General features: G+C 43.2%; 1 protein-coding gene across 1 annotated transcript; it reads right to left on the bottom strand.

Moving 5' to 3' along the window:
• Positions 1-11665: 11665 nt before the first annotated feature.
• LOC139458723 (uncharacterized) lies at positions 11666-13774 on the bottom strand. The gene has a single exon (XM_071240131.1). It carries the CDS (start codon positions 13772-13774, stop codon positions 11666-11668), a length of 2109 nt encoding a protein of 702 aa, XP_071096232.1.
• Positions 13775-24019: the final 10245 nt, after the last annotated feature.

Genomic DNA, 24019 nt, shown 5'->3' on the forward strand with positions numbered 1-24019 from the left:
TTTGGATATGAGTACTCAACATACTAACGGAATGGATGTATCAAAACGAACATATAGTCAGTGTGTACAGGGAAATCACAGCGAGGCGTCTTATACTACTCCCATTAGCGACGGGTGTAACCACGTGTCCACATCTCAGCAAAAGGAAAATAATGCCTCCAGGAAGACTTATGTTACTAGTTCCATTGTCAACAGCTGTAACAAATCGTCCATATCTCAACCAACGTGAAACACTCCATCTAGAACTGTAGTACATGTTGGCACAGATCAGTGTGCTGCAACGATGGATATACAGGAAGAGTTCCAAAGTCAGGACTGCAAGGTTCTATGTGGGTGGAATACACAAGAACAATACAGCAGAATCTGTGAGGCGTTACCTGGAATAGAAAGCTGTTACTGTTACGTGAGATTTTTTAATCGTGATGAGAAGAGGACAGCATCAGCCCAGGTAAATGTCCTGGTCAAAGATAAAGATAAACTTGAAAGCAAAGACTTCTGGCCCGAAAATATTTTTATCAAGCCGTGGCTATCCCGCGAGCAAATCTGGCAACATATTAATGAAAGAAAGAACAATCAGATGAGTTCCCCAGACTCAGAAACACTCGGACTATGTAGATAATGTCCGTGGACAATAACTGTCTTTCATTAATGTGTTGGAATGCTAGAGGCATCATGTCTAGCGTTCCTTATTTGAATGATTGCCTAAATGATAACTGTGTGGATATCTGTGCAATAGCTGATCACCAGCTTCATGAATATAATCTGTGTTTTATGGATACTATTAACAATGACTGCTTCTATATTGCCCAAGCACCTTCAGAACCAGAGCATTGTACTCGACGAGGCCTTCCTAGTGGTGGTACAGCATTACTGTGTAAGAAATCCATGAAGACTTTTATCAACGAAATCAACTTAGACTGTGATAGAATCTCTGGAATAGAACTGTCCTTTAAATAGGATCACTCCATGAACATCTTCTGTGTATACCTGCCCCCATCAAACCGCCCTGACGAACTTTATTCTTTTTATGTGGATAATCTAAAAGACATTTGTGATGCATATTCCTTGAAAGGCAGTGTAATAGTGATGGGAGATTTTAATGCCACTGCCTGTGGACCTAGGTACAATCCTGCCCTGAGCAGTCGTGATGGAATTCTGTCAAAATTCCTGACCAGTTCAAATTTGTCTCCTGTAAATATGCAATCTAATTGTGTTGGTCCGATATTTACCTTTCAAGCTTATAATGGAGGTCCAGTCTATGCCGTCGATTATATAATGATCTCAGAAGACCTCAAAGGACTAGTAGCCACTGCTTGTGTAAAGGATGATAATCCATTCAACGTCTCTGATCACCATCTGGTTCTCTGCACAATTTCATATGACAAGATTCCGACAGATTACGACCAAGGAAATGTCTACACAAAATATTCATGGGATAAAGCACTAGAAGGTGGATCTATCAGGACTATACATATGCGGTTTCACATCTTCTCTGGCCTATTTCTTGCCCCAAGGTTGGATGTACACATGACGATATAGACACCTATAGTGATCAGATAGTCCAGCGTCTCACAGAAGCAAGTGAAATGTATTTACATATATTAAGAAGAAGTTTAAGAAATATCTTAAGCCATACTGGAAAGGTTAAGTTGATAACCTTCATAAGTTCATGTGGAACTGTAGAACTGAATGGATCAATTCTGGGCAACCCCGAGGAAGGGAACACAGCACTTTCAGATGCTATAAGGAAGCAAAAGATAAATTTAGATACGCTTTATTGGAGGCGGCAGCGCAGTATGAAAATGAGTACTTTAAACAGATAGATGATTGTGGTGACCTAGATCAGAAGATGTTTTGGACTTTAATTCGACGCTGGAACAGAAAACAACAGATTACATGCCTTGAAGCAGAAGGTGTGCATACAAGAAATCCCCAAGAAATCTGTACCACCATGGCAAACCATATGAAACAGGTTTCAACCGACCAAGATGAGCTTCACTTTGATCAAGAGTTTAGGAAGCATATTGAGGCTCGCGTAAAAAGGATACGTTTAGACATACAGAGCACTGATCAGTCATCAGTTGATCTTCTAACAAGTCCAGGGGAAATAACATCAATTTGCAAAACCCTAAAACGCAACAAGGCTGCGGGGATGGAAAACATATTTTATGAACATCTTCGATATGGTGGAAAATACCTTACAAAGTGCTTGTCAGAACTCTTTAACCTCTTTATTACATCTGGATACATTCCTGCCCAATGGAAAAGAGGCACTATCATTCCGATATTCAAGGGAGGCAACAAGTCTCGCGTGTTACCGGATTCCTATCGAGGGGTAACCCTATTGCCGGTTATATACAAGGTATATGAAGTCATTGTAAGCAGAAGAATCCCACAGCTCATCAACAGTAAATCCTTTCCATGTATACAACAATGTGGTTTCCAGAAAGGCCTTTCCTCCAGTGACACCTCCTTTATTGTACAAGAATCAATACTTCATTATAAAGAGCGATCGGACGTCATCAACGTAGCCTTCCTAGACAGTTCAAAAGCGTTTGACACAGTATGGCACCAAGGACTTTTATACAAGCTGTATCATCTTGGAATCCCAGATGCACTGTGGAGGATATTTGACAATAGCTACAAGTTCCTCGAGAGCAGCGTCCTTGTTAATAACACAAGATCATACTGGTTTCCGTTATCAAGAGGTGTTCGGCAAGGAAGCGTCCTGTCGGCAAAACTCTACCTGCTCTACATAGATGAACTGTTACAGAAACTGTCCACCAGCAAACTTGGTGCAGTGATCTTGGATATCTGTGTAATTGCACCCACTCAAGCGGACGATATAGCAATTTGTAGTCCAGTTTTAGCAAATCTGCAGAAGATGGTGACCATCTGTGAAAGATATAGTTCAGACTGGCGGTTTACTTTCTCTCCTTCCAAGAGCCAGATTGTCAGATATGGTGACAGAAAAGCAGCTGCTTCTAGTGTTGTACTCTATGGACGTGATATCCTAATGACAAATGAGCTTAAGCACGTTGGTATTATATTGAACCCTGAATTTAACTCATGGGAGAGAACTCTGGTGAGCTGCTCGAAGATGAAAGCATCAGCCATGGCACTCGTCAAATCGGGACTGCATGAACGCGCTCAAAACTTATTAAGGCAGTTTGTATCCCAAAGGCTATGTTTGGGTGTGAACTCTGGTCGATGATTTCCAAGGCAGAAATTCTGGCTTTAGAAAGAGCACAGAGGTCCATTCTCAAAATGGCACAGGGACTTCCACGTCATACTAGGTCTGACATAGTTAATGCTCTTCTCGGCAAGCTCCCCATAGAATCATTTATCAACATCAGGAAGCTATTCTTTCTTGGCCACCTCTGTAATTGTTCTAATCATCTGCTTTCTAAGAAGGTTTTTATGACTCGTATCTTCATGTATATTGGGATGGAAGTGTTCATCCACAAGTATGGGCTTTGTCACAGACATATGCCGCATCCTCCTCAAGTACTCACTGTACTGTCATCTGGAGGCATTTCTTAGTTCTGGTACATTACTGGAACGGAATATATGGAAAAGAACAGTCAAAGAAGCCGTGAATACTTTTGAAGTACGAGCATGGCGGGAAAGACTTTCATCAGACCCTGACACTGTGCACTTTAAGAGTATTCATCCGGATGTGACCCCACACGTGGCGCGGAGGATAGCTAGAGAGTATCCTGAGCTAAAGGCAGCTGCCTGTTTTGTTGTCCACATGTGTGCGATGTGGAGACCGGGGAAATTACATGGTACCTGTACACATTGTGGTATTAACTACCATGACTTGCTGACTCACGTACTGTGCCACTGTGTAAGTAAGGAAACAAAAAGAGAGTGTGACATTGTGTGTATAGGTCCCATTGACATCAGCGTTGAACTCTACAGCAAATCAGACTATGATCTTGTAGCTTGTTTGCTGTCCTGTAAGCCACCTTTGGATACTGATCCAGATACCAGTCGCTCTTACTCACGAAGTGTAATTCGAGGACTCTTCCGCTTTCAATATATGGACGGAAATTACTCAGAAAATCCGTTACAACAGTGGTATATGGTGGTATTCTCTGACAATGTAATTATTTTCATGTAATTATATTTGATATTATACCTTGTAACACTCCTATGGAGGAATAAAAGTATATATATCCGTGGTCTGGAGGTAGAGCGTCTGCCCGCAGAGCGGAAGGTGCAGGATTTGATCCACGGTCGCGTCATACCAAAAGACGTTAAATTATGGTACTCGGTTGTCACCCTGTCTAGCGCTTGGCATTGAGGGTCTAAAACAAGGACTGATCGGCTCGGAGTCAGTATACTGTGTGTATTTATGTTAACCTGCGGCATGGTATGTCAGTGGGCTAGCACTATAAAGTTGGTATCAGTCCGGACTAGTACAAGCAGCCACACACACACACACACACACACACACACACACACTATCAAAGTGCAATAATCTCGAACACGACGTTAAACCCCATCTCACCTCACCTCACCTCACCTCACCTCACCTCACCTCACCTCACGTCTTCTATAAAACGACAGTTTCAATGCGTATACTGCACCATTACAATTCCATGTTTTATAATGTCTAAGATGTCCGCCTTTTCGGAATATCACAACCTTTTTTTAGTCCAATTTTACGTCATACCTGTGGTATTGAAAAAAAATTCTGATGCAGAAATCTTCTATGTAGTTTTTAATGCCTCACAGGTCATCAGTGCGTATATTGCTGGACAGTCTTTAGTAATAAAGGCTGTTTGTTCTCCATGAGTTTATTTATGAATATTAAAACAATCCGTAGTCTTAGAATGCATCCTTGACGGGTACCTATATTACACTTAAAGTATTTAGTTAGTCCAGCAGGTGTCTCAACACCGGCACTCAGTTTATCATTCACTGGTGTAATAATAGACACAAACTTTTCACAGACACTAATATCAGCCAAACTCTGTAACAGTATATTGTGATCACCATTATCAAATGTTTTTGAGTAATTTACAAAAACAATAGTAAAACCTTCCTTTCGTTTTACAAGTATACTTTTAGATAATGGTCTGTAATGAAAACATATCATCTGTCATGGGATATTTGGGTCTAAATCCGGCTTGAGATTCATCAAGGATATTGTTATCACACAGTCATATCTGTAGTCTAGCATTAAGAGCAGACGCAAACACATTCTTGATGGTATCAATGATAGCCTCTATAATTTATGGATATCATCCATATCACCAGAGGGGGCACGGATTCGCTGTGCAGAGTTGCGTCCCTTGGGCATACCAGAAGCCTATGATTGTGGGTTCGAATCCGGGTTCGCCCCGATTATGTTTCTAGGTTTGTCAGCACCATACCCGTGCTCGAAGTGGTAAACGTCTGAGACATGCATCACTTTGGGCTTTCCTCCCACGTTAGGCTGACACGCCGTGATATAACTGGAATACTGTTAAAAGCGGCATTAAACCCAACTCACTCACCCTATCACCAGAATTGAACTCTTTTCCCAAACATTTTTAAATTTAACTCTCAAAACTGTTGTAACATATGATAACCAAACTTTGTTTTTGTAATTTGTTTTTGTGAAGACTCCAACATTCAGCAGCAGTACCATGAGGTCCGGGGATGTATTATCCCCAGGCTGGTTTGTTTATGTGGTTTGATATTTCTTGTGCTGAAATAGGGTCGTTAATTGTTAGATCATTATTGTCAGGGGTATGATAAACACTGCTATCACGTGCAAGATCCGGCCTGATAAGAAGAGATTCACACGATTAGTCCATCGTTCAGCATTAAGTTATTGAGGGATTTATTAAATGGTTTACTTTCCATGAGTAGTTTCCAGACAACATTGGGTTGTCCCTCTGCTATCAGTGTTTCTCTCTGTGCTTCAAACAAAAAGGTTATCTCTACTAAAAGCATGTTTAAACATTGATTTTAAGTGTCTAAAAAAGAAATCTATTTGCCATGCTTAATTTATTTCAGTTCACCATCCCACCAAGGAGGTTGATGACTTCTAATAAAATTACAATTTAAACCATTAACTTGTTTGGTGTGTTCTGCATCTTCTGGTTTAACACTAACTATACAAGATACTGCTGTTTTAAAATTACTATTAGCTAGGTGAAAGATATAATCACATTGCTTCAGAAATATACACTCCAGCTTGTGCAAGAACGTGTCTTTAGAACTTTAAGTCCACATATATCCCTCCAACTGCTTCCACCTTCCTCTTCCACATTACAGTTCGAGTTTCTCCTTGTATTTATTACCTGGGGCTGACGGTTAACTACACTAACCAGATGAGTATTCAGTGGTCAATATCAGGGGAAATGACTACAGTGCTCCTGACAAAGAAACACTTGATCCACCATCATGTGTGAAACAAACACGTGAAGATCCGTGGAAGAATTGATCTTCAGCAACCCATGCTTGCCGTAAAGGCGACTATGCTTGTCGTAAGATGCGACTAACGGGATCGGGTGGTCAGGCTCGCTGACTTGATTGATGCATGTCTGCGATCCCAATTGAATGGATCTATGCTCGTGATGTCAATCACTGGATTGTCTGGTCCAGACTCGATTATTGCTGAGTGCGGCGTTAAACAACAAACAGACTTTGTGTTAAATATGTGAATCCACCATTTGTATATTAAACACTCTGCCATTCGTCCTCCACGATATACTAAGTCTCTTACCAACATTCGCAGTGTCAACGAATCCCTGTTTTCTTTCTTAGCACATCAGCGGGATAACCATCTGTATCTCTCTGACTAAAGTCGACGTCGGCATCAGGGATACAATCAAGAACTGTATACAAATGTACAGTCAACGTCGGCATCAGGGATACAATCAAGAACTGTATACAAATGTACAGTCAACGTCGGCATCAGGGATACAATCAAGAACTGTATACAAATGTACAGTCAACGTCGGCATCAGGGATACAATCAAGAGTTGTATACAAATTTTCAGGTCAACGTCGGCATCAGGGATACAATTAAGAGCTGTATACAAATTTTCAGGTCAACGTCGGCATCAGGGATACAATCAAGAGCTGTATACAAATTTTCAGGTCAACATCGGCATCAGGGATACAATCAAGAACTGTATACAAATGTACAGTGACAATGATTCCATGTTTTTAACTTAATGCAAGGGTACAATGAAAAAGATTTCTGCGTCTTCATAAACTTTTTATGCAATTGTACGTTGACAATAATTTCTGTGTTTTCATAAACTTTATGCAATGGTACAATGACAAAGATGTCTGTCATCTTAAACGTAATGGATAGGTACATAGAATACAATGTCCATGTTTTCATTAACTTTATGCAATTGTACAATGACAATGATTTCTAATATATTTTTTTTATTTTTAAGTTTAAATTTGACCATGCCAATATTTTCCCATTTACGTTTGTTTGATGTGTGGTGTGTTTTGTTGGTTGTTATAACCCCATCTATACCCACCATGGAGAGGGAGGGTGCTCGTGCCGTAGGGTATTTTGGTATGTAAGCAACGCGGCACCTCCGCTGCCTGTTGACTGGGTAGGAGTCTTCACAGCTCTACGGCGGGATTAACTGAGGCTGCGCACAACGTTAAATTACGGACTCGACTGAGCATGTTCGGAGGGAGGTGAACGTAACAACCCGGAAGTATCGGCAATCTTTAGAAGGTTTAGACACTGTATTCGCTGAGAATGACCGTCAATGGGGTGTTAAAGAAAGGTTTTTCTATCACTTGGCAGCTATTTCAGTAATCAGCTTACCGTAATGGCCCAATCAAGAGAGAATCGCGCTGTACTTGACTACAATACAAGACTTCTAATCGCACAAATGAGTTGAGGTGAATTAATTACTGATTGATCTTGGAGTAATTATTGCTATTGACAGAATGTCGATTGTGAGCACTTCATTTATCGCCGTGGACCAGACTGACGTTCCTAAGACATCTAAGCGATTAAACATTGATCTGCTTTACTCCGCCGGCCCGGGCTCGGAGGCGATGAATACGGCCCAGGTATTTAATGACGACCCACAACACTTATCTATTGCCTAGGGACCGGAAGAAGGAAATCACGAGAGAAAAAAAGTTGGCTTAATTTTCCTCTTTCACGGCCTTTTACCCCATAGAGGAAGGTATTTCTGGCAAGGCTACACCCCGGACAGGAAGCGCGACTCGTGCCACGCGCTCTCGAGTTGATTAGAGAAGTGTTGGACAGGCACAACGCGCTTCCACACACTTGCTACACGAAAACAGCCATTCAGCGATAATAAAAGAAGAAAACTAGCGATCGCGGCCTTTGATTTGTAATGAAAAGGTGTTGGCTTGTTAGTGATTACAGGTAATTAATCCAAAAGTCAGGTATTAGGCGGCATTGATTTGTGATAAATCAAGCTGTTGAACTCTAAGATCGTCTCCAACAGTATCACGACGACGATGTTCCCTATTCAGGCGACGTCTTCTCCATCTCACGCACCGTCTCCGGGATGAATACGCCATTGTCGCCACACAAACCCGATGTAATCGCCCATGCAGGCCCCAGCCCTCTGCTCATATGTAACGGTAGGAAAAAGTGCGCGGATATTAAAATGAAATCAATTCACTTTCTAAGACGCTCAAGAAAAATACATTTCCTTATTCATTACGTTGTTACCTCCCGAGCTGATCAGTTAACCCTCATTGTGGGGGGAACAAAGAACACATTCCATTGTTTTTCACGTCAAATGTAACTGAAGCTGTACGCTTTACGTCAACTGTTTGTTGTCAAGCAGTATTTTGGTATGAACGTCCACTTGGAAATGACTTAAACTAAACTCACAGTACGTCGCCCAGGGGAAGCAGTCATTGCGATGTCATAATTCAATGACGTCTTCTGTTGCCATGGTTACCTATTAGAATATGCCTTACGTTGTGCGTCGCCTCTCCACTGCGCCTGTTTTTTGAAATACTGGAAACTGTTTCACAACCGACATGCATACCGACACTTTTAACATCTCCTGTTTCGACGACCCACGACATCAACTAACCCAGCAGAGCCCACAACGTGCAGATCGAGGGGTGTCTATATTGCCACAAGTTTGTTACTGTAATAAATGGCTTCTATTTGTACTACTGTTAGGATCATTCCTCAACATCAGGACATTTTCCAACCCAAAAAAAAATGTTTTTCTTTGTGACGACATAGAAAAAGAAAACACATTTCTGAAAAGGGTGTAAAACATGAATTTGTCCTCAGGTTTTAAGGTTTTAAGAACGGTGGTGTGTTGTGGTGCGGTGCGGCGTGTGGTATGGTGTGGTGCGGTGCGGCATGGTGTGTGTGTCGTGGCATGGCGTGGCGTGGCGTGGCGTGGTGTGGTGTGGGCCTAAGACATTGTTTGGCTGCTCTTCTCAGGGAAGCGGATCTTGTGAAGCTCTGACTGTAACACCACTCTGTTTCCAACACCCCACAATATCCAGTTCTCGCCCCCCAGGTGAAGTTGGCAACAGTTGGTTTCAGCTCACTACAATGTGCGTCAAGGTTGTTACAGTTTATTGCCATGGCAACTAGGAAGAAATACGTCCACTTCATGCCACCTTGATTCCCGCATTCTCCACCAGGGAGGGAAACACTGTGCTACTCATTATGATACACACCTGCAACCAAATCCTTGACTCCGTGAGTACTGAAGGGTACCCGCCGTGGAGGGGGTCTGGTTGGTACCGAGTTTCATCTCCCTGGCCGTGCTGTGTCTGCTACAACAACGCCTTCATATTCAGGCCAATGTATTTTGTGCTTACATATACAAACGGAAAAAAAGTAAATGTGCTTTATTATAAAGTTCAATAAAAAATATATTTATTCTGAAATTAAATGGAAGTGGTGGTCACACCCGATATTGACATTGGTAATTGAGTTACACACCCGTCTATTTTTTTGTGTAACGCTGTCACCTGTTAACGGGTATGGGTTTTGTCAATGAATATAGTTATAATAAAACATTGATCAGACGAATGACCAAATAACATATATAAGCATAACATTCATTCATACATGAAGCATGATTACCTGTTTCCGCTGTTATATAAATATATATATTTCCGATATTCTTGAAGGTAGTGATATTTCAGTACTCCACAGCAGGATCATGACAACCCTCATGCCTATATGTGAGCATATAACGCCGCGATATAACTGGAATTCTGTTAAAAGCGGTGTTAAATCCAACTCACTCACCCACTCACTATTCTCTCCTTATGGTTTTATCTTGAGTTTACTGCGCCATAAGGAACTAATGCAATACCTTTAGAAAGATATTTATTTTCATTTTCAAACTTATTAATTTGTCCTTGTAATTCCTGTCTACATTTTTTTGCTAAGTTATCGGTCAATGTTAGGTCAGTAAGTGTAAACTCTGCTTAGATCAAGTTATTTTTAATTTGGAAAAATGTTGGTACTGATGCTAGAAAGGGAGAAGGATGCATAGAAACCAGATGTTTGCAGAGACTTATGGAGGCTGGGTCACATCTTATGTAGTGTCACATGCACATTGCATCACGCGATATTCCGTGCTTCCAGTTGTGATACCATGTATATTGAGATTATTAATTTGGGAGCATAATTGCCAGTATTTCAGCACATATCAAGAAACTGTTTGGAGATAGGATGTCTCCTTGACTAATCCCTATGGTCATTTCAACGCATTCTGAGGCAAAGCCATTACAAAAACACTTGATATTATATTATACAAAGCCATTACCTAGAACACGTGGTTGCTTACAAAGAATTTGTCGTTACGCGGATATAGACTTGGTTACAAAGAACTTGACTTTGGACTTCTAATTTATAGTGATGAAATATTTCTCAGGACGCAGACAGTGGACCACTGATACAGATGAGGTGAGAGGAGGATGGTGCTGGGAACGATTCAGTCTTGAGACGAAGTTGACGCCTTTATTACAAAGAGGAAACCGCGACCATAAACCATCCTGGGAGGGACAGAAGCTGGCCAACTGCGTTAACTCCCCCTGACAGGGTCGTTAAACCAGGGACGGCAGGTAATAGATCCAGATGGGTGTTTAGGGGAATATTGTAATCAGATGATTCACCATTAGCTACTCAGCCAACAATTACACAGAAATAAACACAACAAAACACAGGCTAGTTGTCAGTAAGCACGTGTTGCCGGACTTAGCCAGCAAGGAGAGCTATTGCTTAAATGCCGCTAAATATCAGACGCGAGTCACAAAAAGAAATGCCAAACTTTTGTCTTTGATATCCCACGAGAAAACGAAGATTTGCGGATTTGCCGCAACCACTAATGGCGAGAAATAACTATCTTTACCTTTCCTCTCCGCCCTCCCTTGGCGTCGCCACTCATATCGTCTACATCTCGTCTAGATCTCTCCAAGATCTCGCGAATACAGAAGACTACTTCACAGCTAGCCGGATCTTATTCCGGAAATGTCTATAATTTACCACCCCTGCTTTTAGCGGACTCCTTTATACTCATGTTAAGCTCCTTTGAAATCGGCAAAAATTTGGCGACTTGAGACAGCATTGATTTGAAAAAAAACTGTCTGTGTGGTTAATATGGGTTAAATGAACTCGCAAATACAATCCACCGAGGGTATTTTTGAACTACAGGCTGCAGACTCAGCCGGGACGACGGTGCCAGGAAGGGGTAGCTCGATGTGGGGATGGGGTAGGATGGGCAGTTGTCGGGGTAGCTCGATGTGGGGATAGGATGGGCAGTTGTTGGGGTAGCGTGTCGTGGGGATAGGATGCGTAGTTGTCAGGGTAGCTTGATGTGGGGATATGATGGGCAGTTGTCGGGGTACCACGATGTGGGGATAGGATAGGCAGTTGTCGGGATAGCGTGTCGTGGGGATAGGGTGGGCAGCTGTCGGGGTAGAACGATGTGGGGATAGGATAGGATGGGCAGTTGTTGGGGTAGCGTACTGTGGGAAAAGGGTAGGATGGGCAGTTGTCAGGGTAGGGTGATGTCGGGAGAAGATAGGCAGTTGTTTGGATAGCGTGTTGTGGGGATAGGATGGGCAGTTGTCGGGGTAGAACGATGTGGGGATAGGATAGGCAGTTGTCGGGATAGCGTGTCGTGGGGATAGGATGGGCAGTTGTCGGGGTAGCGTGTCGTGGGGATAGGATGGGCAGTTGTCGGGGTAGAACGATGTGGGGACAGGATAGGCAGTTGTCGGGATAGCGTGTCGTGGGGATAGGATAGGCAGTTGTCGGGATAGCGTGTCGTGGGGATAGGATGGGCAGTTGTCGGGGTAGAACGATGTGGGGATAGGATAGGCAGTTGTCGGGGTAGAACGATGTGGGGATAGGATAGGCAGTTGTCGGGATAGCGTGTTGTGGGGATAGGATGGGCAGTTGTCGGGGTAGCACGATGTGGGGATAGGATAGGCAGTCGTCGGGATAGCGTGTCGTGGGGATAGGATGGGCAGTTGTCAGGGTAGGGTGATGTCGGGAGAAGATAGGCAGTTGTCGGGATAGCGTGTCGTGGGGATAGGATGGGCAGTTGTCGGGGTAGAACGATGTGGGGATAGGATAGGCAGTTGTCGGGGTAGAACGATGTGGGGATAGGATAGGCAGTTGTCGGGATAGCGTGTCGTGGGGATAGGATGGGCAGTTGTCGGGGTAGCGTGTCGTGGGGATAGGATGGGCAGTTGTCGGGGTAGAACGATGTGGGGACAGGATAGGCAGTTGTCGGGATAGCGTGTCGTGGGGATAGGATAGGCAGTTGTCGGGATAGCGTGTCGTGGGGATAGGATGGGCAGTTGTCGGGGTAGAACGATGTGGGGATAGGATAGGCAGTTGTCGGGGTAGAACGATGTGGGGATAGGATAGGCAGTTGTCGGGATAGCGTGTTGTGGGGATAGGATGGGCAGTTGTCGGGGTAGCACGATGTGGGGATAGGATAGGCAGTCGTCGGGATAGCGTGTCGTGGGGATAGGATGGGCAGTTGTCAGGGTAGGGTGATGTCGGGAGAAGATAGGCAGTTGTCGGGATAGCGTGTCGTGGGGATAGGATGGGCAGTTGTCGGGGTAGAACGATGTGGGGATAGGATAGGCAGTTGTCGGGGTAGAACGATGTGGGGATAGGATAGGCAGTTGTCGGGATAGCGTGTCGTGGGGATAGGATGGGCAGTTGTCGGGGTAGAACGATGTGGGGATAGGATAGGCAGTTGTCGGGGTAGAACGATGTGGGGATAGGATAGGCAGTTGTTTGGATAGCGTGTTGTGGGGATAGGATGGGCAGTTGTCGGGGTAGAACGATGTGGGGATAGGATAGGCAGTTGTCGGGGTAGAACGATGTGGGGATAGGATGGGCAGTTGTCGGGGTAGAACCATGTGGGGATAGGATGGGCAGTTGTCGGGGTAGAACGATGTGGGGATAGGATAGGCAGTTGTCGGGGTAGAACGATGTGGGGATAGGATAGGCAGTTGTCGGGATAGCGTGTCGTGGGGATAGGATAGGCAGTTGTCGGGATAGCGTGTCGTGGGGATAGGATGGGCAGTTGTCGGGGTAGCACGATGTGGGGATAGGATAGGCAGTTGTCGGGATAGCGTGTCGTGGGGATAGGATAGGCAGTTGTCGGGATAGCGTGTCGTGGGGATAGGATGGGCAGTTGTCAGGGTAGAGCGATGTGGGTATAAGATGGGCAGTTGTCGGGATAGCGTGTCGTGTGGATAGGATGGGCAGTTGTCGGGGTAGCACGATGTGAAGATGGGAAGTTGTCATGGGTAGCGTGATGCGGGAATGGGGTAGGATGGGCAGTTGTTGGGGAAGGGCGAAGTGGGAATGGGGTAGGATGGGCAGTTGTTGGGGTAGTGCGGTGTGAAGATGGGAAGTTATCATGGGTAGCGTGATGCGGGAATGGGGTAGGATGGGCAGTTGTCGGGTAGTGTGATGTGGGAACGGGGTACGACTGGCAGTTGTCGGGGTAGTGTGATGTGTGAACGGAGTAGGATTGGCAGTTGTCGGGGTAGTGTAATGTGGGGAAGGGCAGTTGTCGGGGTAGCTCGATGTGGGAATGAGCAGTTGTCGGGGTATCTCGATGTGGGAATGAGCAGTTGTCGGGGTAGCTCGATGTGAGGATGGGGTAGGATGGGCAGTTGTCGGGGTATCTCGATGTGGGGATAGCGTAGGATGGGCAGTTGTCGGGGTAGCTCGATGTGGGGATGGGGTAGGATGGGCAGTTGTCGGGGTAGCTCGATGTGGGGATAGGGTAGGATGGGCAGTTGTCGGGGTAGCTCGATGTAGGGATAGGATGGGCAGTTGTCGGGGTAGCACGATGTGGGGATAGGATAGGCAGTTGTCAGGGTAGAGCGATGTGGAGATAGGATGGGCAGTTGTCGGGATAGCGTGTCGTGTGGATAGGATGGGCAGTTGTTGGGGTAGCGTACTGTGGGAATAGGGTAGGATGGGCAGTTGTCAGGGTAGGGTGATGTCGGGAGAGGATAGGCAGTTGTCGGGATAGCGTGTCGTGGGGATAGGATGGGCAGTTGTCGGGGTAGCACGATGTGGGGTTAGGATAGGCAGTTGTCGGGATAGCGTGTCGTGGGGATAGGATGGGCAGTTGTCGGGGTAGCACGATGTGGGGATAGGATAGGCAGTTGACTGGTAGCTTGATGCGGGGATAGGGTAGGGTGGGAAGTTGACTGGTAGCTTGATGCGGGGATAGGGTAGGGTGGGCACTTGTCGGGGTAGCTTGATGCAGGGATGGGGTAGGGTGGGCAGTTGACTGGGTACCGCGAAGAATGATGGTAGCAGTGGGACAGGGTGGGTGTAATGAAGTTGTCCGTACTGCCTGAGTCGAGAATAGAAAGTACAGAGTAGGGATATTTATTTGCCAGAATTGTGAGAGTTTTAATGAACGTTCATGTCAGCAGAACATAACTGTTTCCACGACCTGAATTAAGTTCATATTTGGAATAGTTGTAGCAGCAATATCTGTAACAGTGAACCCAGTGTGAAACACGAGAGGGCTGCCCCCAGGTATGGGGGAGACTGTGCACTGTACACCGGCGGGGAGCGCGAGGCTGCACACTCACGCTGGGACTGGTGTTTCTGTTTGATAGGAAATGTCAGCATGTATATCACAACAGGGGTGTACGCTATACGATGACGAGAGACGTGATATGGTGATACAGCCTCACACACCACGGGGCAAGAGTCTGTAACACGAATTAAAGTGTATCAAACCCCTTGCAGCTGCTGATGACACGCCCACCAGACACAACACCTGATCACGCCAATTTGACACATTATCTGACCACGCCCACCCGACATATCTGACTCACACAAAACACACAACGCATGAAGTAAGTTTACACACAACACATAAAGTAAGATCACACAAAACACAATGCATGAAGTAGGTTTATACACATGACACAACACATAAAGTAAGCTCACTTACATCACACAACACACAAAGTAAGCTCACACACAACACACAGCACATAAAGTAGCCTCACATACAACACATACTGTAGGCTCAAACACAACACACAGCATATAAAGTAAGCTCACACAACACACAGCACATAACGCAAGCTCACACACAACACATAAAGTAAGCTCACACACATCACACAGCACATAAAGTAAGCTCACTCACAACAGATAAAGTAAGCTCACACACAACACATCAAGTAGGCTCGCACACGAACACACAGCATATAAAGTAAGCTCACACACAACACATAACGCAAGCTCACACACAACACATAAAGTAAGCTCACACACAACACACAGCATATAAAGAAAGCTCACACATAACACAGAATGTAAGCTCACTCACAACAGATAAAGTAAGCTCACACACAACACATAAAGTAAGCTCACACACAACACACAGCATATAAAGTAAGCTCACACACAACACATAAAGTAAGCTCACTCACAACAGATAAAGTAAGCTCACACACAACACATAAAGTAAGCTCGCACACGAACACAGCATATAAAGTAAGCTCATACAACACACAATGTAAGCTCACACACAACACATAATGTAAGCTCGCACATGAACACTTAGCATATAAAGTAAGCTCATACAACACACAATGTAAGCTCACATACAACACACAGCACATAAAGTAGGCGCTCACACAACACATATTGTAGGCTCAAACACAACACACAGCATATAAAGTAAGCTCACACAATACACAGCACATAACGCAAGCTCAAACACAACACATAAAGTAAGCTCACACACAACACACAGCATATCAAGTAAGCTAACACAACCCACAGCATATAAAGTAAGCTCACACACAACACATAAAGTAAGCTCACTCACAACAGATAACGTAAGCTCACACAGAACATTTAAAGTAGGCTCGCACACGAACACACAGCATATAAAGTAAGCTCACACATAACACACAGCATATAAAGTAAGCTCACACACAACACATAACGTAAGCTCACACACAACACACAGCATATGAAGTAAGCTCACACACAACACATAACGTAAGCTCACACACAACACACAGCATATAAAGTAAGCTCACACACAACACACAACACATAACATAAGCTCACACACAACACAAAGCATATAAAGTAAGCTCACACACAACACATAAAGTAAGCTCCCTCACAACAGATAAAGTAAGCTCACACACAACACATGAAGTAAGCTCACACACAACACATAAAGTAAGCTCACACAACGCACAGCACATAGCGCAAGCTCACACACAACACATAAAGTAAGCTCACACACAACACAAAACACGTAAAGTAGGCTCACACACAACACAACAACACATAAAGTAGGCTCGCACACAAACACACAGCATATAAAGTAAGCTCACACACAACACATAAAGTAAGCTCGCACACGAACACAGCATATAAAGTAAGCTCATACAACACACAACACATATAGTAAGCTCACACACAACACACAGCATATAAAGTAAGCTCACACACAACACAAAAACACATAACGTAGGCTTGCAGACGAACACAGAGCATATAAAGTAAGCTCACACACAACACACAGCATATAAAGTAAGCTCGCACACAACACATAAAGTAAGCTCGCACACAACACACAACACATCAAGTAGGCTCGCACACGAACACTTAGCATATAAAGTAAGCTCACACACAACACATAAAGTAATCTCGCACACAAACACACAGCGTATAAAGTAAGCTCACACACAACACATAAACTTAGCTCGCACACGAACACACAGCATATAAAGTAAGCTCACACACAACACATAAAGTAAGCTCGCACACAAACACACAGCATATAAAGTAAGCTCACACACAACACTTAAATTAAGCTCGCACACGAACACAAAGCATATAAAGTAAGCTCACACACAACACATAAAGTAAGCTCACACACAACACATAAATTAAGCTCGCACACAAACACACAGCATATTTAGTAAGCTCACACACAGCAGTCAACAGTTACAAAGAGATAAACGTCGGGGATAGGGAAGGGAGTGGCAAAGGGGGAATGTTTGGGGGGTGGGGGTGGTGAAGGAGGAGTGTTTGGTAGGGGGGTGGGATAGCGAAGGATGAGAGTTTTGGAAGGGGAGAGGGGGAGGAAGATAGCAATGACGTCAGTGTTGGGGAGGGGTCGCACTGACGCAATCTGTCCCACGGGAGAAGACACATCTGCTATTAACACTAATAGGCAACAAAAAAATCCATTTATTTAACCTTCAGAGGAATTGCCACTAACTGTAATTAGTCAATGAAGATTGTGAAAGAGTCGCGTTGTGCGCCGGTACATGCGAGTGCATTCCTACAGCTGACAGATCGGTTCCCACTCAAAGTCCCCATTTTATAAATTAACATTTCTCAAATCACCAAACAACCTGCAGTCGCATTTCCCCGCCCCTACCAGGTAATTAGATGATTATCACTTCAACTCTGGCGTGAAAACAGCACTGGAGCTTGGGGCTTCTGTTTACTTTCATGTTGCCGTCTCAACTGAATCACAATGAAAACTGATGCACTGTCGTCGTCCTCTACTTACCACGATGGGACTAGACTTACCGAAGTCTCTAAGGCAGTAATTATTAGTTTAAATCATAATTCCTAGATTATGTAAATAAGAAGAACAAGTTAATTGTACCTATAAGTGAATGGAGTCTGTACTGTTCACATATCTAGACTTGCCTTTTAGGAGGGTAAAATTCTACACATCCATGGACGTATCTTTGAGTAGAGCCTAGGACCTTCCACGGACCGTGGGTGGTACACATAGGTGTGTTGGGGAGGAGCGCGGGGGGGGCAATAGCCGCTACCTGCCAGGTACGGCTGCGGCCAGCAATGGGCGATACACTTGTTATAGCTTGCAACAAACAACATACCCTCAACATCAAATTTTCATTCATTATCGATTGGAAATTTAATTAAGTTAATCACATATGGAATGGCACCTAGCAGGCTTTTCACCTGTAGGTCTCAGGTGGAATAACGTCGACAATTAATTTTGTTTTAACTGCCGCCTCTGCTTGAGTCGCGTGCTGACGCTGGTAATTAGCGGCATTTCATTTCCATATCTCGCCCTAATGTCAATCAACAACACTGATTCGGCCCGCCGTCCCAGGAGAAATTCCGTTTTCCATGGGACTCACCATTCCGTGTTTTCGATACTTCCTGTGCCACTCTTCGTGTGTGGATATCGCTCTTCTGGAAGAAAGGGGGAAATGTGATTACAAAGCGCATGTTATGGTGGTACTTCATAACGGTACTTGGTGGCGATTCTTAGCCATGAAGCAGATATTGGACAATGCTCTTATGCGCTCGCAAAGACGTTGTCCGGATAACCATAATATAATGAAATAACCAGAAAGTCTTTACAACTTTTGCAATATATTATTTAATCGTTCTACCGTTAAAGGCGGTGTTGGTAATTATAAACGTCACGCAGGCTCCACAAGTCCGGAAGCGAGTCCTGACATGAGGACATATGCTGCCTCGTGTGAGGGTCGATACGCTCTATCTGTATCTGGGAACAATGGAGGTCTGACATACGTACACTGTAGGTTTAACAATGAAGTAAATAAGAGGGAATAAAAGAATTTAGGTGTAATATAGGTGTAATATAGGAGTAATATAGGTGTAATATAGGTGTAATATAGGTGTAATATAGGAGTAATATAGGTGTAATATAGGTGTAATATAGGTGTAATATAGGTGTAATATAGGAGTAATATAGGTGTAATATAGGTGTAATATAGGTGTAATATAGGAGTAATATAGGAGTAATATAGGTGTAATATAGGTGTAATATAGGTGTAAAATGCGTAAAACGGAGGTATAAAGTATGTATAAGATAGTTACACCGTACGTATACTGTAGGTATAAATTATATATACCATAGGTATTATTAAAATGTACGTATAAAGAATGTATATGTAAGTATAATGTACGTATAATGTAGGTATAACAAGTATGTATATAAGAAATATGACAAGCTGTATGAGGGAATAGTGTGGCTTAAATGGAGAAATATTAAATTGATAATTTGGGTGTAGAATTTAAAAAAATATACGTATAACATATTGATAATTGCTAAACACTTGTATCAACACACCGCTGAAGGTTGTCTCCAAAGATGACCGTGGCTTGACTAAGTGGGGTCCTTGACGGACTAATCAGTGGTATCTTCTTGTTTGCCATGTGGAGGGTATTTAGGGAGGACGCCAGTAAATTGTACCTCAATCATACCCCAATGATATTCTTGAGGTACCTCAGTCATACCCCAGTCATACCCTGGTGGTAGCTCAGTCATACCCCAGTCATACCCTAGTGGTACCTCAGTCATACCCCAGTCATACCCTGGTGGTACCTCAGTCATACCCCAGTCATACCCTGGTGGTACCTCAGTCATACCCCAGTCATACCCTGGTGGTACCTCAGTCATACCCCAGTCATACCCTGGTGGTACCTCAGTCATACCCCAGTCATACCCTGGTGGTATCTCAGTCATACCCCAGTCATACCCTGGTGGTACCTCAGTCATACCCCGGTGGTACCTCAGTCATACCCCAGTCATACCCTGGTGGTACCTCAGTCATACCCCAGTCATACCCTGGTGGTACCTCAGTCATACCCTAACACCATGTGTTATTGTCAGCCTAATCAACTGTATGGTTGTAACGACGATGTACATGTTTTAAAAGTGTCTCGTACGCCAATCTGACAGGATGTTCATATTGTATATTCTAAAACCATGAAATGACTAATGATTTACAAATGTGTAACACGTGACACAAGCCCTTCTTCTGGAGCCGACTCGGGCGAGGAACTGTAGCCGACATATGGGGATATTTCAGACATAACGGGAGTTATTGCTGGATGAAATAAACGCCGACCATTTAACACTGTCATCTCAGCCAACATATGGACAAGACGGCCGCCAAATTACCCAATAATAATTCATAAGCCAGCATTCAGCGCTGTCATTGGTACATATTGACTGCAATTTGTCCATTACCTGACGCGACGCGGTAAATCCAAGCTTTGAAATATGCATCCCAATCAGCGGCAGTTTGTGTGAGCCGGTCACCTCCGTGTTCCGCTATTGTCAGGGGACATTGTCTCACCTGGCGGTAATGTCCACGTCAATCCCGACCATATGCCACCCCACACAGCCCCACACAGCCCCATACAGCTCCACACAACCCGACTCACAAGCTCGCTCACAATATTGTCAGCTATAACGAGAGTCGTCCTGATTAACAATAAACAATTTTGACAAATTGGAAATTGATGGATTTATGAAATGCGGGATATCGGTATATGTTACAGTTAATGTGTGAAATGACAGCAATTTACAAAACATCTTAACCTTTCCGTAATTTTCGAATTAATAGAACAGTCGGTTCATTTATTTTATTTTGACAACGAATTCCTAACATTTTGATGTTCAACTTCATCACCTAGTAACTGAATATGGTAGGATTAAATGAAAACGAAAGTAAACGGTTTTTTTAAGTTTTTGGCTACAAGTCCAAGCAAGGCTACAAGTTAAGCTATTGTTATGTTTTAGGCTCTTTTGAACTTCTTGATAATTTTAAGTCAATCAACATTCTATAACAAATGGACATATATCTCTGTGAATTTGGAATTTGTAACCGCTGAAATATTTAGGCATGTTGTAAATTGCCCAAGTAAATGAAATGATTCACATTGACTGTTACATATACATGTGTGTGAGAGCATGTTAGCTTTAATAATGAAACATTTCCATCATGATCAGTGGTAAACTACGTCCTAGTGTACATTGAACTATAAACAACGGTGTTAAACTACGTACTAGTGTACAATGAACTATAAACAACAGTGTTAAACTACGTACTAGTGTACAATGAACTATAAACAACAGTGTTAAACTACGTACTAGTGTACAATGAACTATAAACAACAGTGGTAAACTACGTCCTAGTGTACATTGAACTATAAACAACAGTGGTAAACTACGTCCTAGTGTACATTGAACTATCAACAACAGTGGTAAACTACGTACTAGTGTACATTGAACTATAAATAACAGTGGTAAACTACGTACTTGTGTACATTGAACTATAAACAACAGTGTTAAACTACGTACTAGTGTACATTGAACTATTAATAACACTGTTAAACTACGTCCTAGTGTACATTGAACTATCAACAACACTGTTAAACTACGTCCTAGTGTACATTGAACTATAAACAACATGCCGTGAGTCTGTATAAGTTCACACACCGTAAGATTCATGCATCTCGGAATTGCGGACATTATGACAAAGCGAACGAACATACATTTAAAGATCACAGATTGTTGAATAATTTATTTAAAGGTAATATAGGTTCGTGTGTGAACCATGCGTCCACCAGTCGCGGTCCACTGCCATTAGGAAAGAAATATAACTTGATTGCAAATATTCTCGTCCAAACAGAAGAAATGTAAGAATGCGTGCCATTCAGATGTTTTTTTCTGTCAACAAGCTCACAATGGAAATATAAGTAGAAACCGCCACAACGAGGTACAATAGAGCACGTGTGTTTAACCCAACTTTGAAGGGGAAAGGTTTATTGTAGCTCAATGGCATTCTGTGAAATGTTATAATGTTGATATGTGCGTGCGCCCACTACAGCGAGGCCATGCACGGCTTGCATACAGCCCCATTCCGTGTACACAGATCGTTCACACTTACATTAGCCACTGAAACAATGAGACCTCCTGATTATCCCCGTGTAAATCTCGGGTGTCAAGGCAGTAACCGTTATGAAGAGGCATTCCGCCAGCCCCGCTCGCTCAGCTATTCTGCACACGCCGCTATCAGCGAGCCCGATCATCATAACACATATCCGCTCTGCATATCACGACAGATTTCTAATCACAAACGATGGGAACATAACTAAAGTACCACCAAACATTTGACTGTGGCACATATGAGGAAAACGTCATTGTTATGGCGGGACATTGACGTCCCCATATTCCCCGGCCCTGGGAAAACATCTTGGACCTAGGGCCTGACAGTAATCACTCCCTGTGTGTCTTACTAAAGGCAATGGTTTTATTTACACTCGATGACTTCATGAATTTATTGATTGAAAAGAACGCGAGTAACTTCTGAAATAGCTCTTAGCAATATGTGCTTGTCATTTTTTAATTCATTGTATTCGCAAACCCACCAACGGTTGTTCCTGAGCATACATATAAACTTTCAATCAATCATACAAGCAAGATGGCAGGACGTGAAAGTATGTTTCAGCGGCAATATGTTTAAACAGCATATCAATAAATTTAGAAAGGTTCTTTCAACTTTTCGCCTTTTGATAGGAGAACATCTTGCTTCATTCGTATGTATCTGGCCATTCATAAATTGCCCCGTAAGAGGCCACTAAAAGAATCGGGTGGTCAGACTCGGTGACTTCGTTGAGTAATATCCCAACTGCATTGATAGCTAATTGTGACGACCGTCACTAAATTCATGGTCTAAACTCTAATATTGACTGATGCGGCGTTAAGAACAAACGTTTAGAAACAGGCTAGCGCACCATGGTAGCCCTATGTTGAAACATATCATTTAAAACCGAGTTTGTCGGCAAATGTAAATAATGATATTTATAGCAATTAATCAGAAAATCAGTTTGACACAAGTAACTATATGTAATGTCAAGATTTCTCCAGAAATGCGTGTGTGTGTGTGTGTGTGTGTGTGTGTGTGTGTGTGTGTGTGTGTGTGTGTGTGTGTGTGTGTGTGTGTGTGTGTGTGTGTGTGTGTGTGTGTGTGTGTGTGTGTGTGTGTGTGTGTGTGTGTGTGTCTGTGTGTGTGTGTGTGTGTGTGTGTGTGTGTGTGTGTGTGTGTGTGTGTGTGTGTGTGTTTCTGTCTGTGTGTGTTAATGTGTGTGTCTGTGTCTATGTCTGTGTCTACGCCCCACAGCATGAAAAGTCAGGTTTTTCAGAAACCTTCCAGATACGATACCTTTAAAAAACAAGTTTATAGTGAATTTTGTTCTATTAAGTTTGAAACACAGAAAGAAGAAGAAGAAAAATAGTTTATTTAAGTGTCCAGCGGTGTATACAAAAATTTGCATCAATTTGTACAGGAGGTAAAATATATTAAAAGATATACATCGCCCGGCCAGCGTGGGCCTATTAGACACTAATGCTCTTAAAAGCACTGCAAGTGCTAAAATAGTTATAGTGGACAGTGATGAATTTATTTATTAAGGGTGCACAAAATACGTGATAAAAGTATAATACTCGTTAATTTATAACAAGCATTGCCATACAATGACATGTTTTATAAAATATACAGGGGCATACAATACTAGAATGGGTTTATGACACGTTGTTATATAACCTACGTTTGTACATGGATTTAATTAGTGCAAGATAGACACAATTTTTATGGATAACAACTTCTTTAATACTGTGAAAAGCGACGTTTCGGTATAGATCCTTATACCGTTGTCAAGCAAGACTGAGGATCTATA

This window comes from Haliotis cracherodii, unplaced genomic scaffold (assembly GCF_022045235.1).
Source record: "Haliotis cracherodii isolate W230 unplaced genomic scaffold, xgHalCrac1.p SCAF_13, whole genome shotgun sequence".
NCBI classification, from domain to species: Eukaryota; Metazoa; Mollusca; class Gastropoda; order Lepetellida; family Haliotidae; genus Haliotis; species Haliotis cracherodii.